Source organism: Mesoplodon mirus, assembly GCF_964341445.2.
Source record: "Mesoplodon mirus genome assembly, chromosome: 3".
Taxonomy (NCBI): Eukaryota; Metazoa; Chordata; class Mammalia; order Artiodactyla; family Ziphiidae; genus Mesoplodon; species Mesoplodon mirus.
Window position 1 is genome coordinate 23,497,125 of NC_138978.1, and position 21,179 is coordinate 23,518,303.

General features: G+C 55.2%; 1 protein-coding gene across 1 annotated transcript; it reads left to right on the top strand.

The window, feature by feature from the left end:
- The first annotated feature begins 7,895 nt into the window (after positions 1–7,895).
- Positions 7,896–20,488, top strand: EXTL1 (exostosin like glycosyltransferase 1). The gene is made up of 11 exons (XM_082612563.1): positions 7,896–9,384; positions 14,147–14,237; positions 14,542–14,649; positions 15,481–15,600; positions 16,125–16,257; positions 16,457–16,563; positions 17,374–17,463; positions 18,185–18,271; positions 18,561–18,721; positions 19,441–19,615; positions 19,767–20,488. Exons 1-11 carry the CDS (start codon positions 8,612–8,614, stop codon positions 19,947–19,949), a joined length of 2,028 nt encoding a protein of 675 aa, XP_082468689.1. The 5' UTR covers positions 7,896–8,611; the 3' UTR covers positions 19,950–20,488.
- Positions 20,489–21,179: the final 691 nt, after the last annotated feature.

Here is a 21,179-nt window from a genome sequence, read left to right on the forward strand (position 1 = left end):
TCAATTACAGAAATAATTATCATGTATTATGGAATGTCAGTCTAAGCCAGGCTCCCGAGGTGGGGCCCAGACTCCAGAAAAATGGGTCTGAGTCCCCTTCAACGCCTCCTCGGGGCCCACCTCTGGGCCTGATCCCAACCCCCAGCTCCCACCCCTCTGCTGAGCGTCTCCTCAAAGAGCCAACTGAAAGCTGTTTACTCTGCCAAGCAGCATCCCTGGGGAGGAAGGGGAGGGAGAATAAATCTTCCTGCCTTGGCTTTGGAAAGCAGGCTGTCAATTACCTGGGGTTCCAAGCAGCCTGCCTGCTAGGTAAACATTTGCCAAGCTGGCCCCAATGATTAACCACTTGGCACCCAGGGCTGAGGTGGACGTGTCCATGTATGGGCAGCTCTGGGAGGCTCCAGAAACTAGGGGAGACCGGGCACGGCTTCTGGAGCCTTCAGACAGGGTCTAATTCAGGTGAAATATTCAGGAGGATGGCAAAGAATGACTTCAGAACTAGGGTTAAAAATCGACTTTACTTGGCCTGTCCAAATCTGCTGTCCCCTAGCCCCTACCCTGGACCCTTGCCCCAGGAATACAGGCCCCAAAGGAACAGCCAGAGCTCAGAGCTCAGCCTGTGGTTTCCAGCAGGTGTCCTGTTTGTGAGGGGCTGGACCAGAGATGCCTGCTTACCTCAGTCTCCTCTGGCTTTCTCCGGATAACAGAAACCCACCTTGTGGGAAGCAGAGTCCTGCCTCCCAGGGGAGGGGAGCCCAGACCCTGGGCCACTTCTAGGTGTGGCTGGTTAGAAGATAGCCTAGGGCTGACTATAATTATTCACATGTGTGCATACCTGTAGAGTTCGCCAAGCACTTTCCCACGTGTTGTCTCATTCAAGGAGCTCCACAATAAACCTGTGAAGCAGGAATTAGCGCGCCCCTCCAACCTGTGATGCATTGGTTCAAATCCAGGTTCTGTTTCTCACTGGCTGTGAAGGCTTTGGAGCAATCACTTCACCTCTCGGAACCTCATTAAGCTCACCTGTGAAAGGGGGTGAATAGCTGCCCTGGCAGTTTTGCTGTGAGGCTTAAATGAAATCATGGATATAAAGAGCTCAACAGGGACTTCCCTGGTGGCACAGTGGTTAAGAATCCACCTGCCAACGCAGGGGACACAGGTTCGATCCCTGGTCCGGGAAGATCCCACATGCCACAGAGCAACTAAGCCCATGCACCACAACTACTGCAGCCCGCGCACCTAGAGCCCGTGCTCCGCAACAAGAGAAGCTACCGCAATGGGAAGCCTGCGCACCACAATGAAGAGTAGCCCCCACTCGCCGCAGCTAGAGAAAAGCCCCCGCGCAGCAACAAAGACCCAACGCAGCCATAAATAAATAAATAAATAAATAAAGAGCTCAACAGTGCCTGGCACGTGGTCAGCAAATCTGTAAGCCGCTCCCTTGAATTCCTCATTTTACAGAAGAGGAAAATGAGGCTCAGTGAGCTGTCAACTCTTAGTCTTCTAAATATTAAAAAAAAAAAATTATTCTACAAATGCGTAGTGAGCACCTGTCAAAGTTGTATTTCACTCATTCATGAGGAAACTCTCAGGATGACAAAGCTGGTTCAGAGGACTCATTGATAATAGTCAGCAAAGCACAGAGAAGGCTGAAATAAGATTGCTAGTCAGATTCCCAACTGGCAAATGCCCTATAGTGCATGACTATAATCTTCGGGGTGATCTCTACTCGTCAGAAATCATTTGTATCACTATTGGACAAAAATCCTTTGTATCTTATCTGTTTTCTACAAGTTAGCATCTTAGTTCTCAGGCTTATAAAATACCTGGATCCTAATACATAGGGAGTCACATGACCCTCGGGGGCTTGCTAGAAGATGCCCCAATGGACAGATGAAGGTCAAGCAGTCGCCCCATTACCTCACTTCCAAGTTCGTATACTTTTCCTTAAAGTCAAGTCTTGACAGGATGGGAAAGGGAAGGATTGACCTGCAACCTACATCAGGATTACTTCTGAGTAAGAATTCCAGACCTTTTTGCTCTGGAAAGCCTAGTCCTGCTACCACGTTAGGCTGAGAGTGAGAAATTGAAGCCCCGGAAAAAAGGATGTGACTTATCCAAGGTCACAAGCTGTGCCTGGGGGAGAGGCAGAGGCCAGACCTGCTTTCCCCAACTCCCCTCCCCGGGTCCCCTGGGCTGCTCCTCTGGCCCTCCCCCAGGTGGGGTCCAGGTGTGAGTTGTCGCTGTGGGCAGACAACTGCATCCTGCATCTGTCCGCTCTGCATCCTGGTAGTGCCTAGAGGGGCAGACTCACTTTAGCTGGAGCTGGACCGACATTGCAGGGCCCTGTGGGGATTCACCACAGTTTGGGGTTATCTGTGCTCCAGCAAGTGAGAGCTGAAACCCCAGAGTCTCCCGCAGCCTCCAGCCCCCACTCTTGCTAATTCTGTAGTGAGGCACCCAGATGGCTCAGAGAGGGAGGAAAAAACAGCAGCAGATAAGACGAAGCAGATGGGTTTCCACGGTGATTGCGTCCTGGAGCTCCGAGTGTCTTCTTTCTTCCAGAACAGAGATGGGGATGCAGCAGGAAGAACACAGGCACAGGAAGGAAAACCCAAGTCCTGGTCCCAATCTACCCAGATGGACAGCTTGATGCCCCTTGTGCAAGTCATCTCACTGCCCTGGGGCCTGAGGTGGGAGAGAGGACATCATTTGTTAGGTGCCTGAGGGTCAGGCATGGTGTTTTTTGTTTGTTTGTTTTTTAATTTATCTTATTTATTTTTGTCTGCGTTGGGTCTTCGTTGCTGTGCACAGGCTTTAGCTAGTTGCAGCGAGCAGGGGCTACTCTTCGTTGAGGTGCACAGGCTTCTCATTGCGGTGGCTTCTCTTGTTGCGGAGCACGGGCTCTAGGCACGCGGGCTTCAGTAGCTGTGGCTCGCGGGCTCTAGGCGCGCCAGCTCAGTAGCTGTGACACAGGGGCTTAGTTGCTCCCCGGCATGTGGGATCTTCCCAGACCAGGGCTCGAACCCAGGTCCCCTGCATTGGCAGGCGGATTCTCAACCACTGCGACACCAGGGAAGACCCCCAGGCGTGGTGTTTTGAATGCCAAACATTCGCGATCTCACGTAATCCTCTTCCCAGCGAGCCTTTGAGGAAGGAGCTGTTACCACCACTTACAGATGAAGCAGCAGAAGCACAGAGCGGTAAAGTCGCCTGCACGGGAACACAAGCGTGCTAAGTGCTCTTAACCACAGCACTATACAGGCCTCCAGGCCCCTTCCTCCTGGGAGACTAGATATAGTCCTTCTGGAGATTTCAGGCCCAACCCAGAGGAGGAAGGCCAGGAGGGAGGCAGACTCAGGGTGCAAAGAGGCAACACTTCAGATCAAACAGTGATGCTAGCGCCCATTTTCTACCTGGGCACCTTGGCCTGCATGACACCTGGCATTTCAGGCAGGAAGAAACCCCACGCTCAGGCAGCCCCCAGGCAGCATGATGCCACCATGGCAATGAAACAAACACTGTAGTGCTCAGAGCTCCGGGATGCCATCCAGAGCACCTCCTTATCCTCAAATCCACACAAAGGCCTTCTTCAACCTTGCCCTGCAGGAGGCAAGACTCTGCCTCATCCCAGAAGCCTCTGAACCAGGCGCCAAGCCTTCTCTTCCTCCTCCTCCTACTCACTGCTGTCCTCTCCTTCCTGCCCTTCCCGCTCCCCTCTCCCCAAAGTGTTGGCTCCTGTCCCATTGATCAGAGCCCAAGTATGGGACGGGAACTCCTGGAGGCTTTGATGAGCCCTAAAGAGCTTGATGGAGGCCCTGGAGCCCTTGGCAGAGCCCAGAGATGTACTTTTAGGATAAGCCCAGTGCAGTCCTGCCTTCCAGGATGCCCTGCCTTCTCTTCCTCCATCCAAGGCCCAGGGCAACTCTGTGACTCACTTTTGGACAAGCCTAGGCCCCGGCTGGGCCCCTGCAGACATGAAAGTAGGAGAGGCCTTGTGTAGAGATGTAAGTGTGGGTGTGCGCACGAGCCAGCCAGGGTGTTCAGGGCTGGCGGTGGGAGAGCTGGAACAGTATCAGGGTCCCCGCAAGCCCCTCACCAGCTGGCCTTGGCCTCCTATCCTCCCAACTTTGTCCATCATCCATTTATTCACTCATTCAACAAGCATTTGTTGGCCATTTATTATATGAATGCTGGAATTAAAAGTATGAATGGGGGCTTCCCTGGTGGTGCAGTGGTTAAGAATCCGCCTGCCAATGCAGGGGACACGGGTTCAAGCCCTGGTCCTCAAAGATCCCACATGACACAGAGCAACTAAGCCCGTGCGCCACAACTACTGAGCCTGTGCTCTAGAGCCTGCGAGCCACATCTACTGAAGCCCGCGTGTCACAGCTACTGAAGCCCGCACGCCTAGAGCCTGTGCTCCGCAACAAGAAGCCACCGCAGTGAGAAGCCGTGCACCGCAGCAAAGAGGAGCCCCTGCTCGCCGCAACTAGAGAAAGCCCGCGTGCTGCAATGAAGACCCAATGCAGCCCAAAAATAATTATTTATTTATTTATTTATTTATTTTTAAAAAAGAAAAAGATGAATGGAACACAACTCCTAGCCTCAGAACCGAAGTCCTGACCTTCCTCCCCAAATCGGCTCCCCACTCAGTTCATCTCAGTTGACGGCAGCTCCATCTTGCCTGTGGCTCACGCCAAACCTCACATCCAATCCGTCAGCAAATCTGTTGCTTTTCCCTGGCTCAAAATATATCCAGAAAATGACTACTTCTCACCCCTTTCACCCATGGTCCAAACCACCATCAGGGCTCACCTGCATGACTCACCTGGTCCAATGGGGCTCCCTGCTTCCGTCTCTGCTGCTGTGTCAGCCTCTCAGCTGGAGTCTGAGCGGTGCTGTAGAAACAAGGTTAGATCAGGCCTTGCACACGGCAGGCAGACTCCCCACCCAGAACCTGTGCCCTGGCGGAATGAGCTTCCCCTAGAAACATCCTCTGCTCACTCCCTCACCTCAAAGGTCAGCTTTTCAGGGAGGCCGGCCTCTAACAGTTAACACTGCAGGCCCTCCCCTTCTCCAGAGCATCATTGCCAAATATCACGTGAGATATTTTACTTATCTGTTTTGTTTATTGCTGATTTTCTCTCTCAGAAAAGTAAGTGCCACCAGAGCAAGATTTTGTCTGCTTGGATCACTCCCTGAGGACCCGGCTGGCCCATAGTTGTGGCTCATTAAGTAGCTGTGGAATAAGTGAAAGAGTGACTTGTGGGTTGACCCGTAGGAAAAGCTGACCCTGCCTCCACTTCTGTCATTTCCCGTCTGTCCCCACACAGGCAGCTGCAGTGATGTCATTGTCTCAGACGCCTTTTATGGCCCCCTGGGTTAGGCAGCCCCTCTGGGCACTCCCACAGTCCCCCTTCCCTCGTCCTGTAATTGCCTGGTTACTGGTCTCTCTTCCCCTGGGACAGTGAGCCTGGGAGGGTGGGGCCTGCCTCTAGCTCAGGAGGTGGAATGGTGCAGAAGTTAAAGGAACGGATGGCCTGGGTCCAAATCCATCCGAGGTGTGGGGGGAATTGAATCAAGTTACCTAAGCTCCCTGGGCCTCCATTTCCTCATCTGGAAAATGGGGATAATAATAGTATCTCCCTCGAAGCCCTCACAAGAGAGGATTAAATAAGCTAATGCACTGGCACTCAGAGCCATGCATGGCACATACTAAGTATAATATGAATGTTAGCTAATGTTAGCTATTATTGTTCTTCAATATTGCATCCGCAGTGCCTGGCCCAAAACCTGGCCCATATTTAGTACTCATTAAGTATTTGCTGGATGAATGAATGAGTGAGTACAGGCACAGAGGATGAAGAAATGGCATGAGAACCTAGAGGAGCTCCGTAACCCAGCCAGAGGATAGTTAGGGAAACTTCCTACAGGAAGGGAGCCCTGGGCTGATCCCTGTAGGGTGAGGAGGAGTTAGCAGAGGAGGTGAAAGGCAGGAGCAGCATGTGCAACGGCCCCTCTTCGCGGGAGAGAACCCGATGCGTGCAGGAAAGTCAGCCCCTCACCTAGTGACTGGCCCTGTAGTGCAAAGAGGTCAGACTCCCCCTCTGTTGGCCATTTTGAGGACTTTCTTGTGTGTATGAACTGTGCCCCACCCCAGAATGGCTGCCCACTGAGGGGATAACATTCCCATGGTGGTTCTCTCATCAGATCAGCGGCCCTCTGAGATCAGAGGAAGTCGAGAAGGCAGGAGGCTGCCACTTGTTGAGGGACACCCACAGGGTAGGCCTAGCTTTGACCAGGCTACTGTCTCATGGCAGATATTATTATTGCCTTCCTAGAGAAGAGGGGGCAGGGGCCCAACATCATCCAGCCAGTAAGAGACAGAAGCAGAGGGGGCTTCCCTGGTGGCGCAGTCGTTGAGAGTCTGCCTGCCGATGCATGGGACATGGGTTCGTGCCCCGGTCCAGGAGAATCCCACATGCCGCGGAGCGGCTGGGCCCGTGAGCCATGGCCGCTGGGCCTGCGTGTCCGGAGCCTGTGCTCCGCAACGAGAGAGGCCACAACAGTGAGAGGCCCGCGTAACACAAAAAAAAAAAAAAAAAAAAGAGATAGAAGCAGAGTCCACTCCAGGTCTGCCTGGCTCCCTGTGGCTGCCCTCGTCAGACTGGGGCTTCTGGCAGCCAGAGTCTCTCTCTCTCATCATTTCAGCGATTCCTCAGTGGGTGACATCACCCATTCCTGACTTCCCTCGTAGAGCACAGACCCAAGAACTGAGTGGGGGGGAACCCTCAGTGGAGTGTGGACTAATGGAGAGTCAGTTCACCCTCAGAAAGAACTCCCCATATGAACTGGAGTAAGCATCCGGTCCTACAGACCCTTCCCCCAGAGCTCCAGGCAAGGGCTGACCTGTGCACCTGAGTGCAAGGTGCCACGAACGGGCCTGAAAAAGCTGGAGCTAGGGCCTCCCTGGTGGCACAGTGGTTGGGAGTCCGCCTGCAGATGCAGGGGATGCGGGTTCGTGCCCCGGTCCAGGAGGATCCCACATGCCGCAGAGCGGCTGGGCCCGTGAGCCATGGCCGCTGGGCCTGCGCGTCCGGAGCCTGTGCTCCGCGGCGGGAGAGGCTACAGCAGTGATAGGCCCAAGTACTGCAAAAAAAAAAAAAAAAAAAAAAGCTGGAGCTGGATAGGACTGGTGGAGGGTGAGGGCGGGGCAGCTGAAGGAAGAGGGAGCAATCCTGGGAATAGCTGGGAGCACCTTGCCCAATACCAGCCCCCCAGACCCTTGACACCTCACTCATCTCATCATGATGGAAGGGGTTAAGTGGAGAGCCTGCCTACCAGCCAGGAGCGAATCCCCCATCTGTGGTGACCAGTGGGAGGCTCTAAGGACTCAGGTCAGGAGCTCCGGGTTCAAATTCCCACCCTGCCACTCCTTCGTTGGGTCACCTTATAAGATACCATCCCCTCTCTGAGCTTCACTTTCCTCATCCATAGGAAACAACAGTGATAAACTTTGGTCTTGGAAGGTTGATGTGAGAATTCAGAGACAGTGGTTGTCAAAGCTCAAGGCCAACTGTGAGGTGTGGGCCCTGGGGGTTATTATGAATAGCAATCCAGAAAACGGGTTTGGAAGGGGTTAAGTGGAGACCTTGCCTCCCAGCCAGGAGCGAATCAGGGCTGGCAGGGGAGGAGCCAGGCTGCCGCTAGGAAAGAGATCTAGACTGGCCAGATGCTGCCCTGAGAGGGGACGCAAGATACCAGCGGGGCTTGGGGACCATGGGGCAGGGGCTTGGCATGGGGTCCCTGGCCTCTGCACCCTGGTAGCTCCAAGCCAGAGGGTGCAGGACCAGCTACTAGCGTTGGAGGCAGGAGGGGCCGAGCCGCCTGAGCCAGGACAGTGGGAGGGTGGGAGAGGACCAGGACCCAGAGCCCTCCCAGCCCCCCAGGTAGGGGCCACTGGCTGCACTCAGGCCTTGACCTCAGCTGACTCTGAGAGCCCACATGGGATGCAGGGTCTAATTTAAGCACCAGCTGCAGGGCCCACAGCCCAGGAGTGCCTGCCAGTGGGCACAGGTGTGGCCAGGCTGCTCAGGGGCTGCTCAGGCAGGGGGAGGATTGGGGAGACCAGCCCTGCTTCCACCCAGCCCTGCACCCCGGCCAAGCCGCCTCCTGTGGGAACTCTCATGGGCCCCCCATGGCCTGGCAGACGGCCCTCCTCTCTGTTGAGGCCAAGGTCAGGGGGTGCAGCCAGGAGGGCAGAAGGACACTGCCTTGCAGTCTGGACAGGGGTTGCATCAGCCTGAGCAGCGCCAGGGGAAGGGGGCCCTGCTGGGAGGGCAAAGGCTGGCTTGGTTGTCCAAAGGCCGAGGAAGCAGAGTCCTGACCGCAGGAAGGCAAGGCCAGAGAGCTGGGTCCTACCTGGCTTCCCGGTGCCTGGCCTGTGACTTGCTGTTTGATCTTACGCAGGCAGCCTGCCCTCGATGGGCCTCAGTCTTCCCATCTGTATGATGAGGGTGCTGACCTAGAAGGTGGATCCCAGTCCCAGAGGCCTACACTCAGGCCCCTGCTTCTCTTGCTTCCTGCAGCCCTGGCGGTGGGTGGCCACATGCAGTCATGGAGACGGAAGTCCCTCTGGCTGGCACTGTTGGCCTCCTGGCTCCTCGTCCTGCTGGGACTCTTCCCCCTTCTCCGCCTGGCAGTGCCCACCAGACCCCGGGCAGGAACCCCCCAAGGCTGGCCCCGCTGGCTGGACGCAGAGCTCCTGCAGAGTTTCGCCAAGCCTGGGGAGCTCCTGGAAGATGGCCCTCAACCTCCTCAAGCCCTCCGTGGTGACAACTGCAACTGGGGAGCTTGCTTTGACACCTCGAAATGCAGAGGTGGTGGTCTCAAGGTATTCGTGTACCCAGCGGCTGGACCCATCTCTGAGACTCACCGCAGGATCCTGGCTTCCATCGAGGGCTCCCGCTACCACACGCTCAGCGCTGCCGAGGCCTGCCTCCTCCTTCTCCTCAGCCCGGACAGCCCCACTGGAGAGTGTGACCCGGTGCCCCCACAGTGGGATGGGGGCAGGAACCATCTGGTCCTCAGTCTCCATCCAGCCCCTTGCTCCCGGACCTTCCAGCTGGGACAGGCGATGGTGGCCGAGGCCAGTCCCACAGTGGACACCTTCCGGCCCGGCTTTGACGTGGCCCTCCCGCTTCTCCCTGAAGCCCACCCGTTGCGAGGTGGGGCACCTGGCCAGCTGCAGCAACACAGTCCTCGACCCGGGGTGGCCCTGCTAGCCCTGGCAGAGGACAGGGGCAGGTGGCACGTGGCAGGCACCGACTTCTCTGCCTGCCCCTGGGATGGGCACTGTGAGCAGGACCGTGGACCCAAGCAGTAAGTGGAGCTTTCCCCTTGGGGGCTGGATGGGAAGGGTATGTGATGGTAGCGAGCCCAGGGGCCAGGGTAAGAGGGCAGGATTGAGATGGGCAAACGTAGGCCTCAGCTGCAGCAGGAGGGAATCAGGCTAGACCGCAGAGAACACTACCACCGAGATGGTGATTTGCTGCAAGAGGTGTCCAAGGAAGGTTTTGGAATTCTTCCTTGGGGATCTTTAAAAGCATAAAACATGACTCACTCCTATTCTTCTTCTTTTATTCCAATCCTTCCTTCCCTAATATTTTATTTAACATACAACTCTATAGTGCTTACTATGTGCTAAGCACTTTTTATAAATGACTATAATAAAATAATACTAATCTTTATCTTTGAAGTGTTGGTGTACCAGACACAAAAGCTCAGGTTGAGTAACTTGTCTGAGGCCACCCAGCCAGAAAGAACACAGCCAGTGTTTTAATCCAGGATTGCCTGGCTCCAAAGCCTTCAGCCTTAGAATTCTGTGTTTTAAGCAAGAGTTTATGATCAATCCTGTCAAATGCCTCAGAGCCATGGTCACAGGTGGAAGCTGCTCCTATGTCTAGTTTCCGGGATTAACCTCTCAAGGTAACAGGCTTTGGTTATAGCAAATACGAATTAAGTCAGACCTACAGAAGAATTCCTACCAGTGAGAGTGCCTGAACATATACAAGAGGCATGGGGACCCTTGGGGACAGGGAGAGCTCACTTAGAAACTTGTCTCTACCTGGGCTAGTTGTGGTGACACACCTCAGGTGGTAAAGCAGTTAACGCCTAAGCACCCTAACCCCTCTGCAACCCCCAGGAGGCCAGCAGTATCCAAAGTGTGGCTGGGCAGACTGGAGGTGGAACCTGTCACTCTAGAATCCTTCCCTTGTCCCCTGTCTCAAGTATCTCTTTGCTAGAACAACATGGCTTATTCTGAGCTCCACTTCCCTCCCAGGAATTCTTCAGGTGGACAAGCTCCATTTTTGCCTCTGCTTGGGGCTTCTGGGGCTTTTCTCAGCCACAGGGCTCTTGTGGGAATGGAATCTCTCTACCTCCTGAAGGCACATGGCCTCCAGGGAGCCCCGCAGCCAGGGATAAGAGCAGAACGGCCCCTCAGTCCCCATGACCCTTCTGATAGGACCTATCCCTAGCAGGCATCCTCGGCAATCACCCGAAAAGCTGCGAATCCCGTCAGGTACCTCAAACTCCAAACTCAGACAGAGCTCACCTTTGGTGACAAGGTTCTCTGCTCACCTTGCCTGGCCTTACTTCTGATTAGGCACTTAGCTATTCTTGGTTACAGGAAGTTCTTCTTTCAGCTGACTTTAGTTACAGCTAAATGCAGTCAGTTACTGGTGAATATGAAAGATATGTTAGCCTGAACTTCTTTGAGAAACTGAAACTTGGGGAGTGCACACAATAGGTAGGTGCTCACTAAATGTTTACTGATTGAATCCAAACTGGCCAGAACTGGCCAACGTTTTCTAATAGGCATGGGCCACCCTCTGAGTAGCGTTTTTGATAAGTGTATTTCCAAGGTGTGATGCCAGACAGCCTCTAACTGTCCTCTGAATTTCAAGCTTTTCTGTCTTTGGCCTCAACCCACCTGCAGGCGACAGGACTTGTAATCTCTGGAGTAGCTGGAGCCTCAGTTTCCCTAACGTGCCAGGCAGCTGCCTGAGCAGCCAGTCAAGTATAGGGACAGAGAGAGAGGGAGGCCCACAGCCACAGGCCAGCGCCCGGAAGGTGGCCTGAATAAACAAGTGCTGGCCAGAGAAAGAGGCGATTCAGGTCCCTGCCACCGTCCCACATTCACTCCGCTGGGGGAAGGGGGGAGGGGAGAAAGTCGACATCTGGGGAGAGCCTGCTCCGCCGCTTTACATAATTCATGGCTAATCCTCTCGAGCAGAGCACCCTTCAAGGGAGGTGTTATGATCCCCATTTCAGGGAACAGGAAACTGAGGCTCAGAGACGTGGAGGCAGCCAGCCAAGGGCCTTGGTGACAAGCTCCCGCAGTTCACCACAGCCTCCCTCACTGCTCCGATCAGAAGCAGCAGAGCTGGGATTAAACCACGCTTCTGGTTCCAAAGCCCATATTTTTCCACCTTCGCTGAACAGTCTCATATTGCTTTAGAATAAGCCTCCACCCGTTTTAATTGTTATTTATTTATTTTTATGAATAGGGAATTCATTCACATGGTACAAAATTCCAAGGGCACAAAAGGGTATACAGTAAAAACTCCCTCCCACCCCAGTCTCCAGCCACCCAGTTTTCCCTCCTGGAGCCAACTACCCTTTCTAGTTTCTCTTGTGTCTCTTCTGAAGTACTCTGGGTGTATATAAACATATGTATATGCTCTCCCCTGCTTTTTGGGGTTTTTTACATAAATTTAATGCATGTTTTAAGGTCCCCTGGCCTGTCGCCACTGGGCACACGAGGTGCAGTGCCTAGGGCCCATGATACTTTAGGGGCCCATGAAAATGTTCTCATTTCTTTGAAAATCAGAAGAAAAAAGTGAACTTCTAAATAGAAGAAAGTGCTTTCATATATAATATTAGTATGTTCATTTTTATACCAACACACTTATCGAATATAATTTTTATAATATTTTTATGGCTGAGGGACTGCAAAGGCCAAAGTACGCAGGGCACTGGAAGTCGCAATGCAGCCCTGCCTGCGGCCATGGGTGGAGTCACCTTGACAGCAGCCTTGGACACTGAGGCCCCAAGTCCATGCCAAGCACTTTACAGGGTCACAGCACACACACACACACACGGAGGTGCTCGTCTAGCCTCTGATGGGGAGCTCACCACCTCCCAAGGCCACCCACTGGCTATTCTCAGCCAGCTCCATTACTAGAATTTGTGCCGAAACTGACCTTTCAGACATTTAGTCCATTGGTCCTGGGTCTCTCCTCTGTTGCACACTGAGCATTCATTCATTTAGCCCCCAGTGAGTGCCCATACTCTGCCAGGTGCCCTGCTAGACCCTGGGGACACTGGATGAGGGAGGCACAGCCTCAGCCCTCAAGTAGCTTAGTCTTATTAGAGAGACAGACAAGTCACTGGTGTGACACACATTGTTAAGCAGAGAGAGGGTGGGCAAGCTGCCTGCCCGGCTCCTCTACTTCAGAGCTGTGTGACCTCTTTAGGCCTCAGTTTCCTCATCTGTAAAATGGAATATTAACAGCACATACCTCCCATCTCTTAGGGTTGCTGTGAGAATGAAGTGAGTCAATGCACGTAAAGCACCTAGAACAAAGGACATGCTCAGTAAAGTTTAGCTTGGCTCGTTACTACTGCAGTGCACATAAGGGCTGTGGGAGCAGAGAGGAGGGAGCCATCTCTGGAGAGACCAAGGAAAGCTTCCCAGAGTTGGTGATATTTGAACTTTATACATTAAGACCAAGTAGGAGGAATTCTTCAGGCTGCAAGGCAGGAAGGGGTGCTCCAGGCTGAAAGAGAAGGAGGTACAAAGACGCAGAGGGAACAGTAGTCGTTAACGAGGACCGACTGATACAGTTTATTCAGCAGGCTTTCTGGCTCTGGGTTCTCTGAAGCCTTAAACTTAAGGGTTTTCAGTCCCTTAGGGCTTTACTGGGGGAGGAGGAGAGGGCTGTGGCTGGCTGGTGCTGTGGCTCTCAGTGAGGTGGAGGGTGTCCTGTTTTTAACTTGTAGCTTCTTCCAGAAGCCAGGTGGGACACCTGAGCATCGGGCAAAGAAGGCAGGGTCCTCTGGGAGACCCCTGGGCAGCAGGTCTGGGGCGGTTCAGATAACCTGGGGCCAGGAGTTAGCACACCTTGGTTCTAGTTCCAGCTCTCCCTCAGCCCTTTCTGAGACCCTGAGCCCGTCCTCGGGTCTCTCTGAGACTCAATCTCTCCATCTGTTCAATGAGGGTTGGTCCAGAGGCTAAGTACTCCTAGGATTGCTTCTTGAAGGTTCAGACTCAGGACCAGATAGGCTGTAGCTGAGGAGGGTCCTGGGACCCTCTAGGCCCTATTCAACAGTCCCACTCTGAGCAGGCCTGTGAGCCCTGGAGTCCTGTACACACACACACACACACACCCCATAGCCAGGTCATGGGCACTCCTTCCCTGGCTGGGCAGCTCCAGGGTGGTGGCTCTGAGGAGGCTGTGACTCCTACCCCTCCCCCCAACAGGCACACACAGCCTGAGTGTGGCCCTGGGGCTGGTGGGGGGAGGTGGGAGGAACAGAGGAGGCCTGTCCTCTGGGCAAGGGGGCCTCTGGGCAGCGGCTTCCTGTGTGGCTCCAGGCTGCGGGCCCAGCCCACCTCCTGACAGAAGAGCCTTTCACGGGCCTGGGCTCTGAGGATGGGGAGAGGGCAGGGCGTGGAGGCCACTCAGGTGAGGGCCGCCCAGAAGTCTGCATGAGGCCAAGAGGTGGGAGGGCAAACGCGTGCTTGCCCAAGTCAGACCAGCCTTGGAAACGTCAGCTCCCACCACCTCCCATTTTGCAAACGAGGGAACCAAGGTCCTAAGAAGAGAAGGGAGGTGTCTGATACCACCAAGGGCAGCGGTACAGCTAGAGCTGCTACCCCAGCTGTGGGCGAGGGGCAGTGTATGGCTGGGCGCGTGCAAGAGTGTCTGTTAACGTATGAGAACGTGGTGGTGGGTTGGTACATTGTGAATTTGGGATTGTTAGTGTGGAGGGCTGGGGGGCTGTCAGGGGAGTCAGGGGGGTGACGGGCAGCTGGCTCAGGTCTCCTGGGTGCAGGGCCCCCTCCTGTGCTCCTTAGGACCCACCCTGGGGCAACGCTACCCAATGCCACCTTCTGCCTCATCCCTGGCCGCAGTCCTGGTGTCTTGCACTTCCTTCAAGCCCTGCAGGTACAACCCCAACTTGGGCATCCCCCATCCCTGTCCCCCTACACTCCTGAGCTGGAAGGGCAGTCTGGACCCAGGCCAATGGGAAGGGCCGGTGAGCTGCCCACTCCTTTACTCTGGGACTCAGATGTGCCTACAGCCATATTCACTGCACCCTCTGCAGAACAGCCCCCCCCCAAAAAAAACCACTTTTCTCTCCTCTGTACCCCTTGCCCCTAATGCAGCAGTTGCTGACTTGGAAAAGGGAGGAGGGGTGAGTGTGTGCAGGGTGGGACTGGGCTCCCCAGTGACCTCCCTACCCCCCCAGGCTGGCTGCATCCCTGTGCTTCTCAGCCCTCGCTGGGAGCTGCCCTTCTCTGAGGTCATCGACTGGACCAAGGCGGCCATTGTAGCTGACGAGAGGCTCCCACTTCAGGTAGCTCAGGGCCCTACCAATGGGGTGGGGACTAGACCCGGGACATGGGAGGACCCCGGGATCCCGGCCCCCAGGCTGGTCTCGGTCCTCATTCTTATCCCCCGTCTGTGTATATTGATGATTTTGCACCCAGCCCCAAGCCTCTGGGGTTCTGAGAGCAAGAACTCAGCCTCTTTCAGCCTCAGTTTCCCCATCTGTACAATGGGATGTTAGACCAGATGATCTCCATGGGTTCAACCCCACTGGTCCATGACTGATTAAATACCTAGTTTAAAGGAAAGCTACAAAAAATCCAAAATCTGAGTGCCTACATGGAGCTTGGGGTGGGGAAGCAAAATGCAGAGTGACTCTTCCATCTGATGAAACTCATTTTGCCCAGCTCTGAAAAACATATGCATGAGCCTTGAACCCCCTGAGAGGTGAGAATGGTGTAAGAAGTTAACAGGAATAGCCTCCATTCACTGAGCCTCTACAATGTGCTAAGTCCTTAATATCTATCATCTAATTTAATCCTCACAATCACCCTACGAGGCAAGTACCATTATTGTTCCCACTTTACGGATGAGGAAACAGACTCAGACAGATTAAGTAGCTCATCCACAGTCACACGGTTCCTAAGTGGCATTTAAACTCAGCTCTGTGTGACCCTTGAACTCTTGATTGCTAAGTTACCTAGGATTTTGCCAAGGCTGGCAGCTGCCAACCCACCTGGAGAAATGTGGGGAGCGGGCTTCTGCTTCCCAGACCTCCAACCTAGGTTGTCCCCACCCTAGGGTGAGTCAGGGCCTGCCAGGGCCCCATGCCTTCTCCTTTGCTCCCTCTGTGCCCCAGGTCCTGACTGCCCTCCAGGAGATGCCCCTCACACGGGTCCTTGCCCTGCGTCAGCAGACCCAGTTTCTCTGGGATGCCTACTTCTCCTCAGTGGAGAAGGTCATCCATACCGCTCTGGAGGTGAGGGAGATTCACCTGACGGGGGCTCTGGTGTTTGGCTCTGTGTCATCCCTGCCCCTCTCCATGCCCCTCTCTTCGGACACCTCCTCTGCCCTGGTGTTTGGGCTTCCCCCTTGAAGATGCTTCTGGGATGAATCAGAGACTTGGCTCGGAGCTCTTGAATGAGTTCCTTCTCCAGTCTTGGCCTCAGTTTCCCCATCTGTAGCAGACAGATTTCAAAGCATGTGCCAACTCCAGCTGATGGGCATTGGTTGCCTGGGGCGTATGCTGGGAGGGATTCTGGGTCCGGAAAAAATGTCATGACCTGTTAGTGGTAGCTGCCATGAGTGAAGACAGCATCACTGAGTGACCCCCTACCCTGGACTTCTGAACCTTTCTGTCCCCAGCGATCTGGTATTGCAGATGCTGCCTTCCCCAGATTCCTGAAGGGGGAGGTGTGGGGCTGCACCAGGTCCTCACTTCCTCAGACCCCGCCCATGGCCACACTGGCCGCTCCCTCTGCACAGCTTTCTCTCATTTCACAGATTATTCAGGACCGGATCTTTGGAGCCTCTGCTCACCCCTCGCTACTGTGGAACAGCCCCCCAGGGGCAATCCTGGCCCTGCCCACTTTCTCCCCAAGCCCCTCGGACTTCCCCTTCTACCACCTACAACAGGGTATGCCCTAGGGATGGGGCAACTTGAAGTCCCCTCATCAACTCTCCCCAAGTCTCTGCCTCAGCCTCAACCATAGAGCCCCACCAAGCCCCTCCCCAAATCTCCCACATCTTTTCTGGCTCCCCAAGTCCCCAACTCAGGTCATTCTCGGGGGGTTCTGTCCCCTCCCGCCCTAATAGCCTGTGTCTCATTCCTCCAGGCTCTCGTCCTCTGGGCAGGTTCAGCGCCCTGATTTGGGGGGGGGCTCCAGGCCAGCCCCCCATGAAGCTCATCCAGGCTGTGGCAGGCTCCCAGCACTGTGCCCAGGTCTGCCCCCTTGCCAGCTGGGGTGCCGGGATCCAGGATGGGGGCAAAACAGGGCAGAGCCCTTGAAGACATCTGGACGCCAAGGATTACACATTCTGGGGGGAGGCACGGGAAGGACTTTCAAGTACCATTGCTGCCTTCCTCTTTCAGTCCCAAGTTTCTAGTTCCTTTCCCCCACCTCTGTCCCCCCTTCCCTCATGGAAACTGACAAAGCCACCTGAAAAACATACATGCATTCGTTTATTCATCCAGCCTTTTCTGAGCACCCTGGGCTTGATGCTGAGGATGCAGAGAAAAAGTAGGAAAGGATTCTGCCCCAGATTCATATTCAGTTAGCACTTCCCAGCACACAGGCTGTCAAATATCATTTCCAGAGAAGCCAGATAGGCTCTTGAGAGTACTTGGAAAGGAGACAAGCAGTTAGCTCAGCCAGGGTGCAGACGGATCAGCTTCAAAGATGGGACATTTGAACTGGGCTGGGAATGATAAAGGAGCAGGAGGAAGAGAATGAAAACCTTTGAGAGAAGATGGGGATGGGGCATGGGGTCAGGGCCCAGGCTAGGTGCGACTTGAGTTCTAATGCTACAGGTAGCTAGTTTCATGTCACTGGAATTCATGCCTTCCGGAAGCTCAGAGGCAAAAACAGGGCAGTCATGAAAGGACCTTGGCTCTAACTAAACTCCTCCCAAACTCACATATACAGTTGCTCTTCCAAACTTCTTCCACCCTGAGAAAAATTACTCCTGGGACACCCCACACACACCCTGGCCTTCTGACCCAGACTTCAGGAACATCCCCCTTTCCTTCCAGATCTTGGTTCTCTGGAGCAGTGAGAAGCCACCCCCAACCAGGTGGCCCAAGACAGCAGTGCCCTTGACAGTCATTGATGGGCACAGGAAGGTGAGAGATGGGGGAGGGATGTCGAAGGGTGGGCTCACCCCCGGAAACCTGAGATCTGGGGAGGACATACACAGTGTGACTTACTTGGGCCTGAGCCAAAGCTGGACTTCAAGTTGGGCCTGGAGAAATCAGACCATGGGTTTCAGCTGCAGGCCTAATAGAAATGATTCTCTTCCATCCCTGGCCCTTGTGAACTGTGCTTCCGGAGAACTGGGGTTTTGTGTGATGAAGGAAAGCAGAGAGAGTACATCGCTGTCCCGGGTAAGGGATAGAGGGGAAACCTGGGCAGGTGGCAGCATTTTGGGTGGGGGTGAAGGGGTGGCTTCCAAGAACCTGGGTTGGTGTGGCACACCTGCTTGCCTGTGCCGTTCTGGGAAAGTCCCTTCATCTCTCCGGACCTGTTTCTTTCAAACGAAGGATGTTTGACAACCCTTCCAGGGTCGAGGTGAACATCTAGTGTGACAATAGAGGGATCCTGAAATGTCAAAACTGGAAGGGCCCTAGACACCAATGGCCCCATTTTACCAAAGGGCAAATTGAACTCCAGAGAGGGAAAATGAGGTCCTCAGGTCCGAGTTCCGGGCAGACTTGCTGTTTTCACTGCTCTTCCTTCTACACCATGTCTGCAGGGGCTCCTGCTTAGCAGATGTGCAGATACTCATCATGGGAGCCTGGGGAGGGGTCCTACGGCTGAGTTGCCCTCCACTCCCTCCCCCTGCAGGTCAGTGACCGCTTCTTCCCGTACAGTGCCATCAGCACCGATGCCATCCTCAGCCTGGATGCCCATAGCAGTCTTTCCACAAGTGAGGTGAGGACTCCCAAGAGGAGCCCTGGCAGCCCTCAGACCCCGGGAGCTGGGATGACCAGAGATCAAGAAGTCCAGCCTCCTGCTTTAGGAGTTTTCACCTCCTAGCTGCAAAAGCACTGTTTCTACCTCCCAGTTGGGAAAGTTCCCCTAAGCATCCCCTGGAGATTTTCTAGCTCCCTTCTCCTCTCCCCTGAGTCCCCTCAGCCAGGCTGGCCTTGCCTCCATGTCTCGGGAGGCTCCTGGCTGGGCAGGAAGTCCTTCCTCACACCTTACTTAAATATCTCCCCAGGTGGACTTCGCTTTTGTGGTGTGGCAGAGCTTCCCGGAGCGGATGGTCGGCTTTCTGACGTGGAGCCACTTCTGGGATGAAGCCCGGGGTGGCTGGGGCTACACTGCCAAAAGGACCAACGAATTCTCCATGGTTCTCACCTCGGCTGCCTTCTACCATAGGTACACATGCCAGCCCCGGCGCTGGGCTCAGAGGGCCAGAGAACCCTCCTTTGAACCAGGAGCAGGGTGGCGTGGGAGTGGACACAGCAGTCAGCCGAGAGCTCAGAGATCCAGGTTCAAGGCCATTTCCCAGTGCTGTGATGGGCAAGTCTCCTCACCTCTCTTGAGGTTCAGTTTACTTGTCTGTAAAGTGTATTCACCTCACAGGGCTGGTATGATCATCAAATAACAAAAATACATGAAGTCCTTGGCGCACAGATAGTCAACAAATGGCAGCTAGTTGTATTTTAAGTAGAGCCATGCAGAGGATATGGACAGTGTTTGGATTTGGGGGTGGGTGAATCCACAGCCTTCCTGAAGCTGGTCTTTGGCCTGCCATGTCTGATGGCCTTGGAACTAGCTGATCCTCCCCTCATTCTGGCTCTGAGTTCAGACTTCAGAGCCCAGGGAAGGGGGCCCCAAGGAGCAGTGAGGGAGGGGGCAGGGGGTTCACCGTTGGCTGCAGACAAGCCACAGAGCACAGAGTAGTGGAGAGTGGTGCATACTTGGGGTGGGAGCTCTCTGAGGCAGCCAGGGCTCAGCAGAAAAGGGAGCAGGACTTTCACAAGAAGCTTAGGAATTGGGGTCAAAGGGAGAGTAAGGTCAGGAGGGAGAAGAATGGGGCCTGGGGTGGGGGTGGATTCGGCTGCAGCCTCTCCCACTCCTCCCTCCTTACCCAGGTATTACCACACCCTCTTCACCCACTCCCTGCCCAAGGCTCTGAGGACCCTGGCAGATGAGGCACCCACCTGTGTGGATGTCCTGATGAACTTCCTAGTAGCATCTGTCACCAAGTTGCCCCCTATCAAGGTGCCCTATGGGATGTGGCATCAGGAGGCCAGGCCTCCTCCACTGGTGAGGATCTAGGGGCGTGGTCGGCACTGGGCCCCGGCTGGGGAAGGGATTCCCGTTCCAACCCTAACCCTTTTCGCTGCACGAGGCGGGGGTAGGATGGGGTTCCGAGGACAGAGAAGCCCTCCAACGCATTTCTCCCCGCCCCCCTTAGGAGCCTGGGGGTCCGGGGCTCAGGCAGGAGCCGCAGCCCGCAGCCCAGAACTGCATCAACCAGATGGCGGCAGGGTTCGGCCACATGCCCCTGGTATCTTCTCGCCTCCGTATGGACCCAGTGCTCTTCAAGGACCCGGTGTCCGTGCTGCGTAAGAAGTATCGCAGCCTGGAGAAGCGCTAGGAGGGACTAGCTGAGACCCCGGCCCGGCTCCCACCGGTCGCTGCAACTGCCTCGGGGGAGGGGGGAGGCTCCGCCTCCTCCCTTGCGGTATCTGGAGACCCAATCAAGGCTGCCATTTAGCCAGCACGGCAGTTCCCGATTGGCCAACCACAGCCTCGCCCCCTACCCCCAAGCCTAGCCGCTAGTGGCAGTTCTCACGTCGCTGGCTCTGGGACCCTTCCTCTGCCTTCGCAGACCCCTTGCCTGGAATGCCTTTCTCGGCTTCTCTGCCGAGCTGACATCTACTTCTCTTTCAGATCCTCGCCTCCTCCACGAACCTGCCTGACCCCCACCCCCGCCCCGGATCCTCTGCGCTTTCACAGCCTGGTGTGTCCCTTAGTCCCGACGCTATTCATGCTGCCTCTTAAGGTACACCGTCAGGCCCCAGGACTGACCCGGGAGTCCCGGGAGGGCAGTGCCGTGTCCTCGTCTCTCTGGCCTGGCAGGTGCGCCACAAATATTTGACGAACAGGTAGACGGAAATGACATCAACTATATGCCTGGCTCTGTGGCGACAGTGGCGGGGGTGTGGACAGGGTGTGCGGAGTAAGACACAAAACTGCACCTCCCACCCCCACTCCCCCCCCCGGGTTTTTAGTCCGGCCGGAAAGCAGCTTCTCGCAGAATCCTGGGCGCAATCCTCGCGCCCCAAGAATAGAGCAGAGAAGTGCCGGGGAGCCAGTTTCGGGGCTCCCTTCCCTACCTGGTGGAGCACAGTTGGGGGTGGTATGGGAACGCCGGCGGCCCTGCCGGGCCTGGGCCCGGGGCCCCTCGGCTCAGGCACTGCCGTCGTCTTGCATTACCAGCCTGGACCACTAGTGGTCAGCACCGCGCCGCGCTCCCTCCCCCCGGAAAGGGAAGGAAGCTCGAAACGCCCATCGGGTGGGATTAGGGGGAGTGGGGACGCCGAGATTGGTGGTGCGCAGCTTGAAGTCGGAAAACTGGTTGACCCACACACTTAGGACTAAGATGGGGCCATTTCTAGGTGGGCTGTGTGGGAGCAAGGGCGGTCCCGAGCGCCCAGGTGGTGAGAGTGGAGAGGGGAGGGGACGCTGGGTTCTCCTGGGTTCACCCACCTGAAACTGGAATGATCACTTCCGAAATAAAGCGCGTGTCTTTGCCCCTTTGCTCAGGCTATAAATACCTCTACAGCAGCTGTGCGGGGGGAGGGGGACTCAGGTCTTGCCTGGG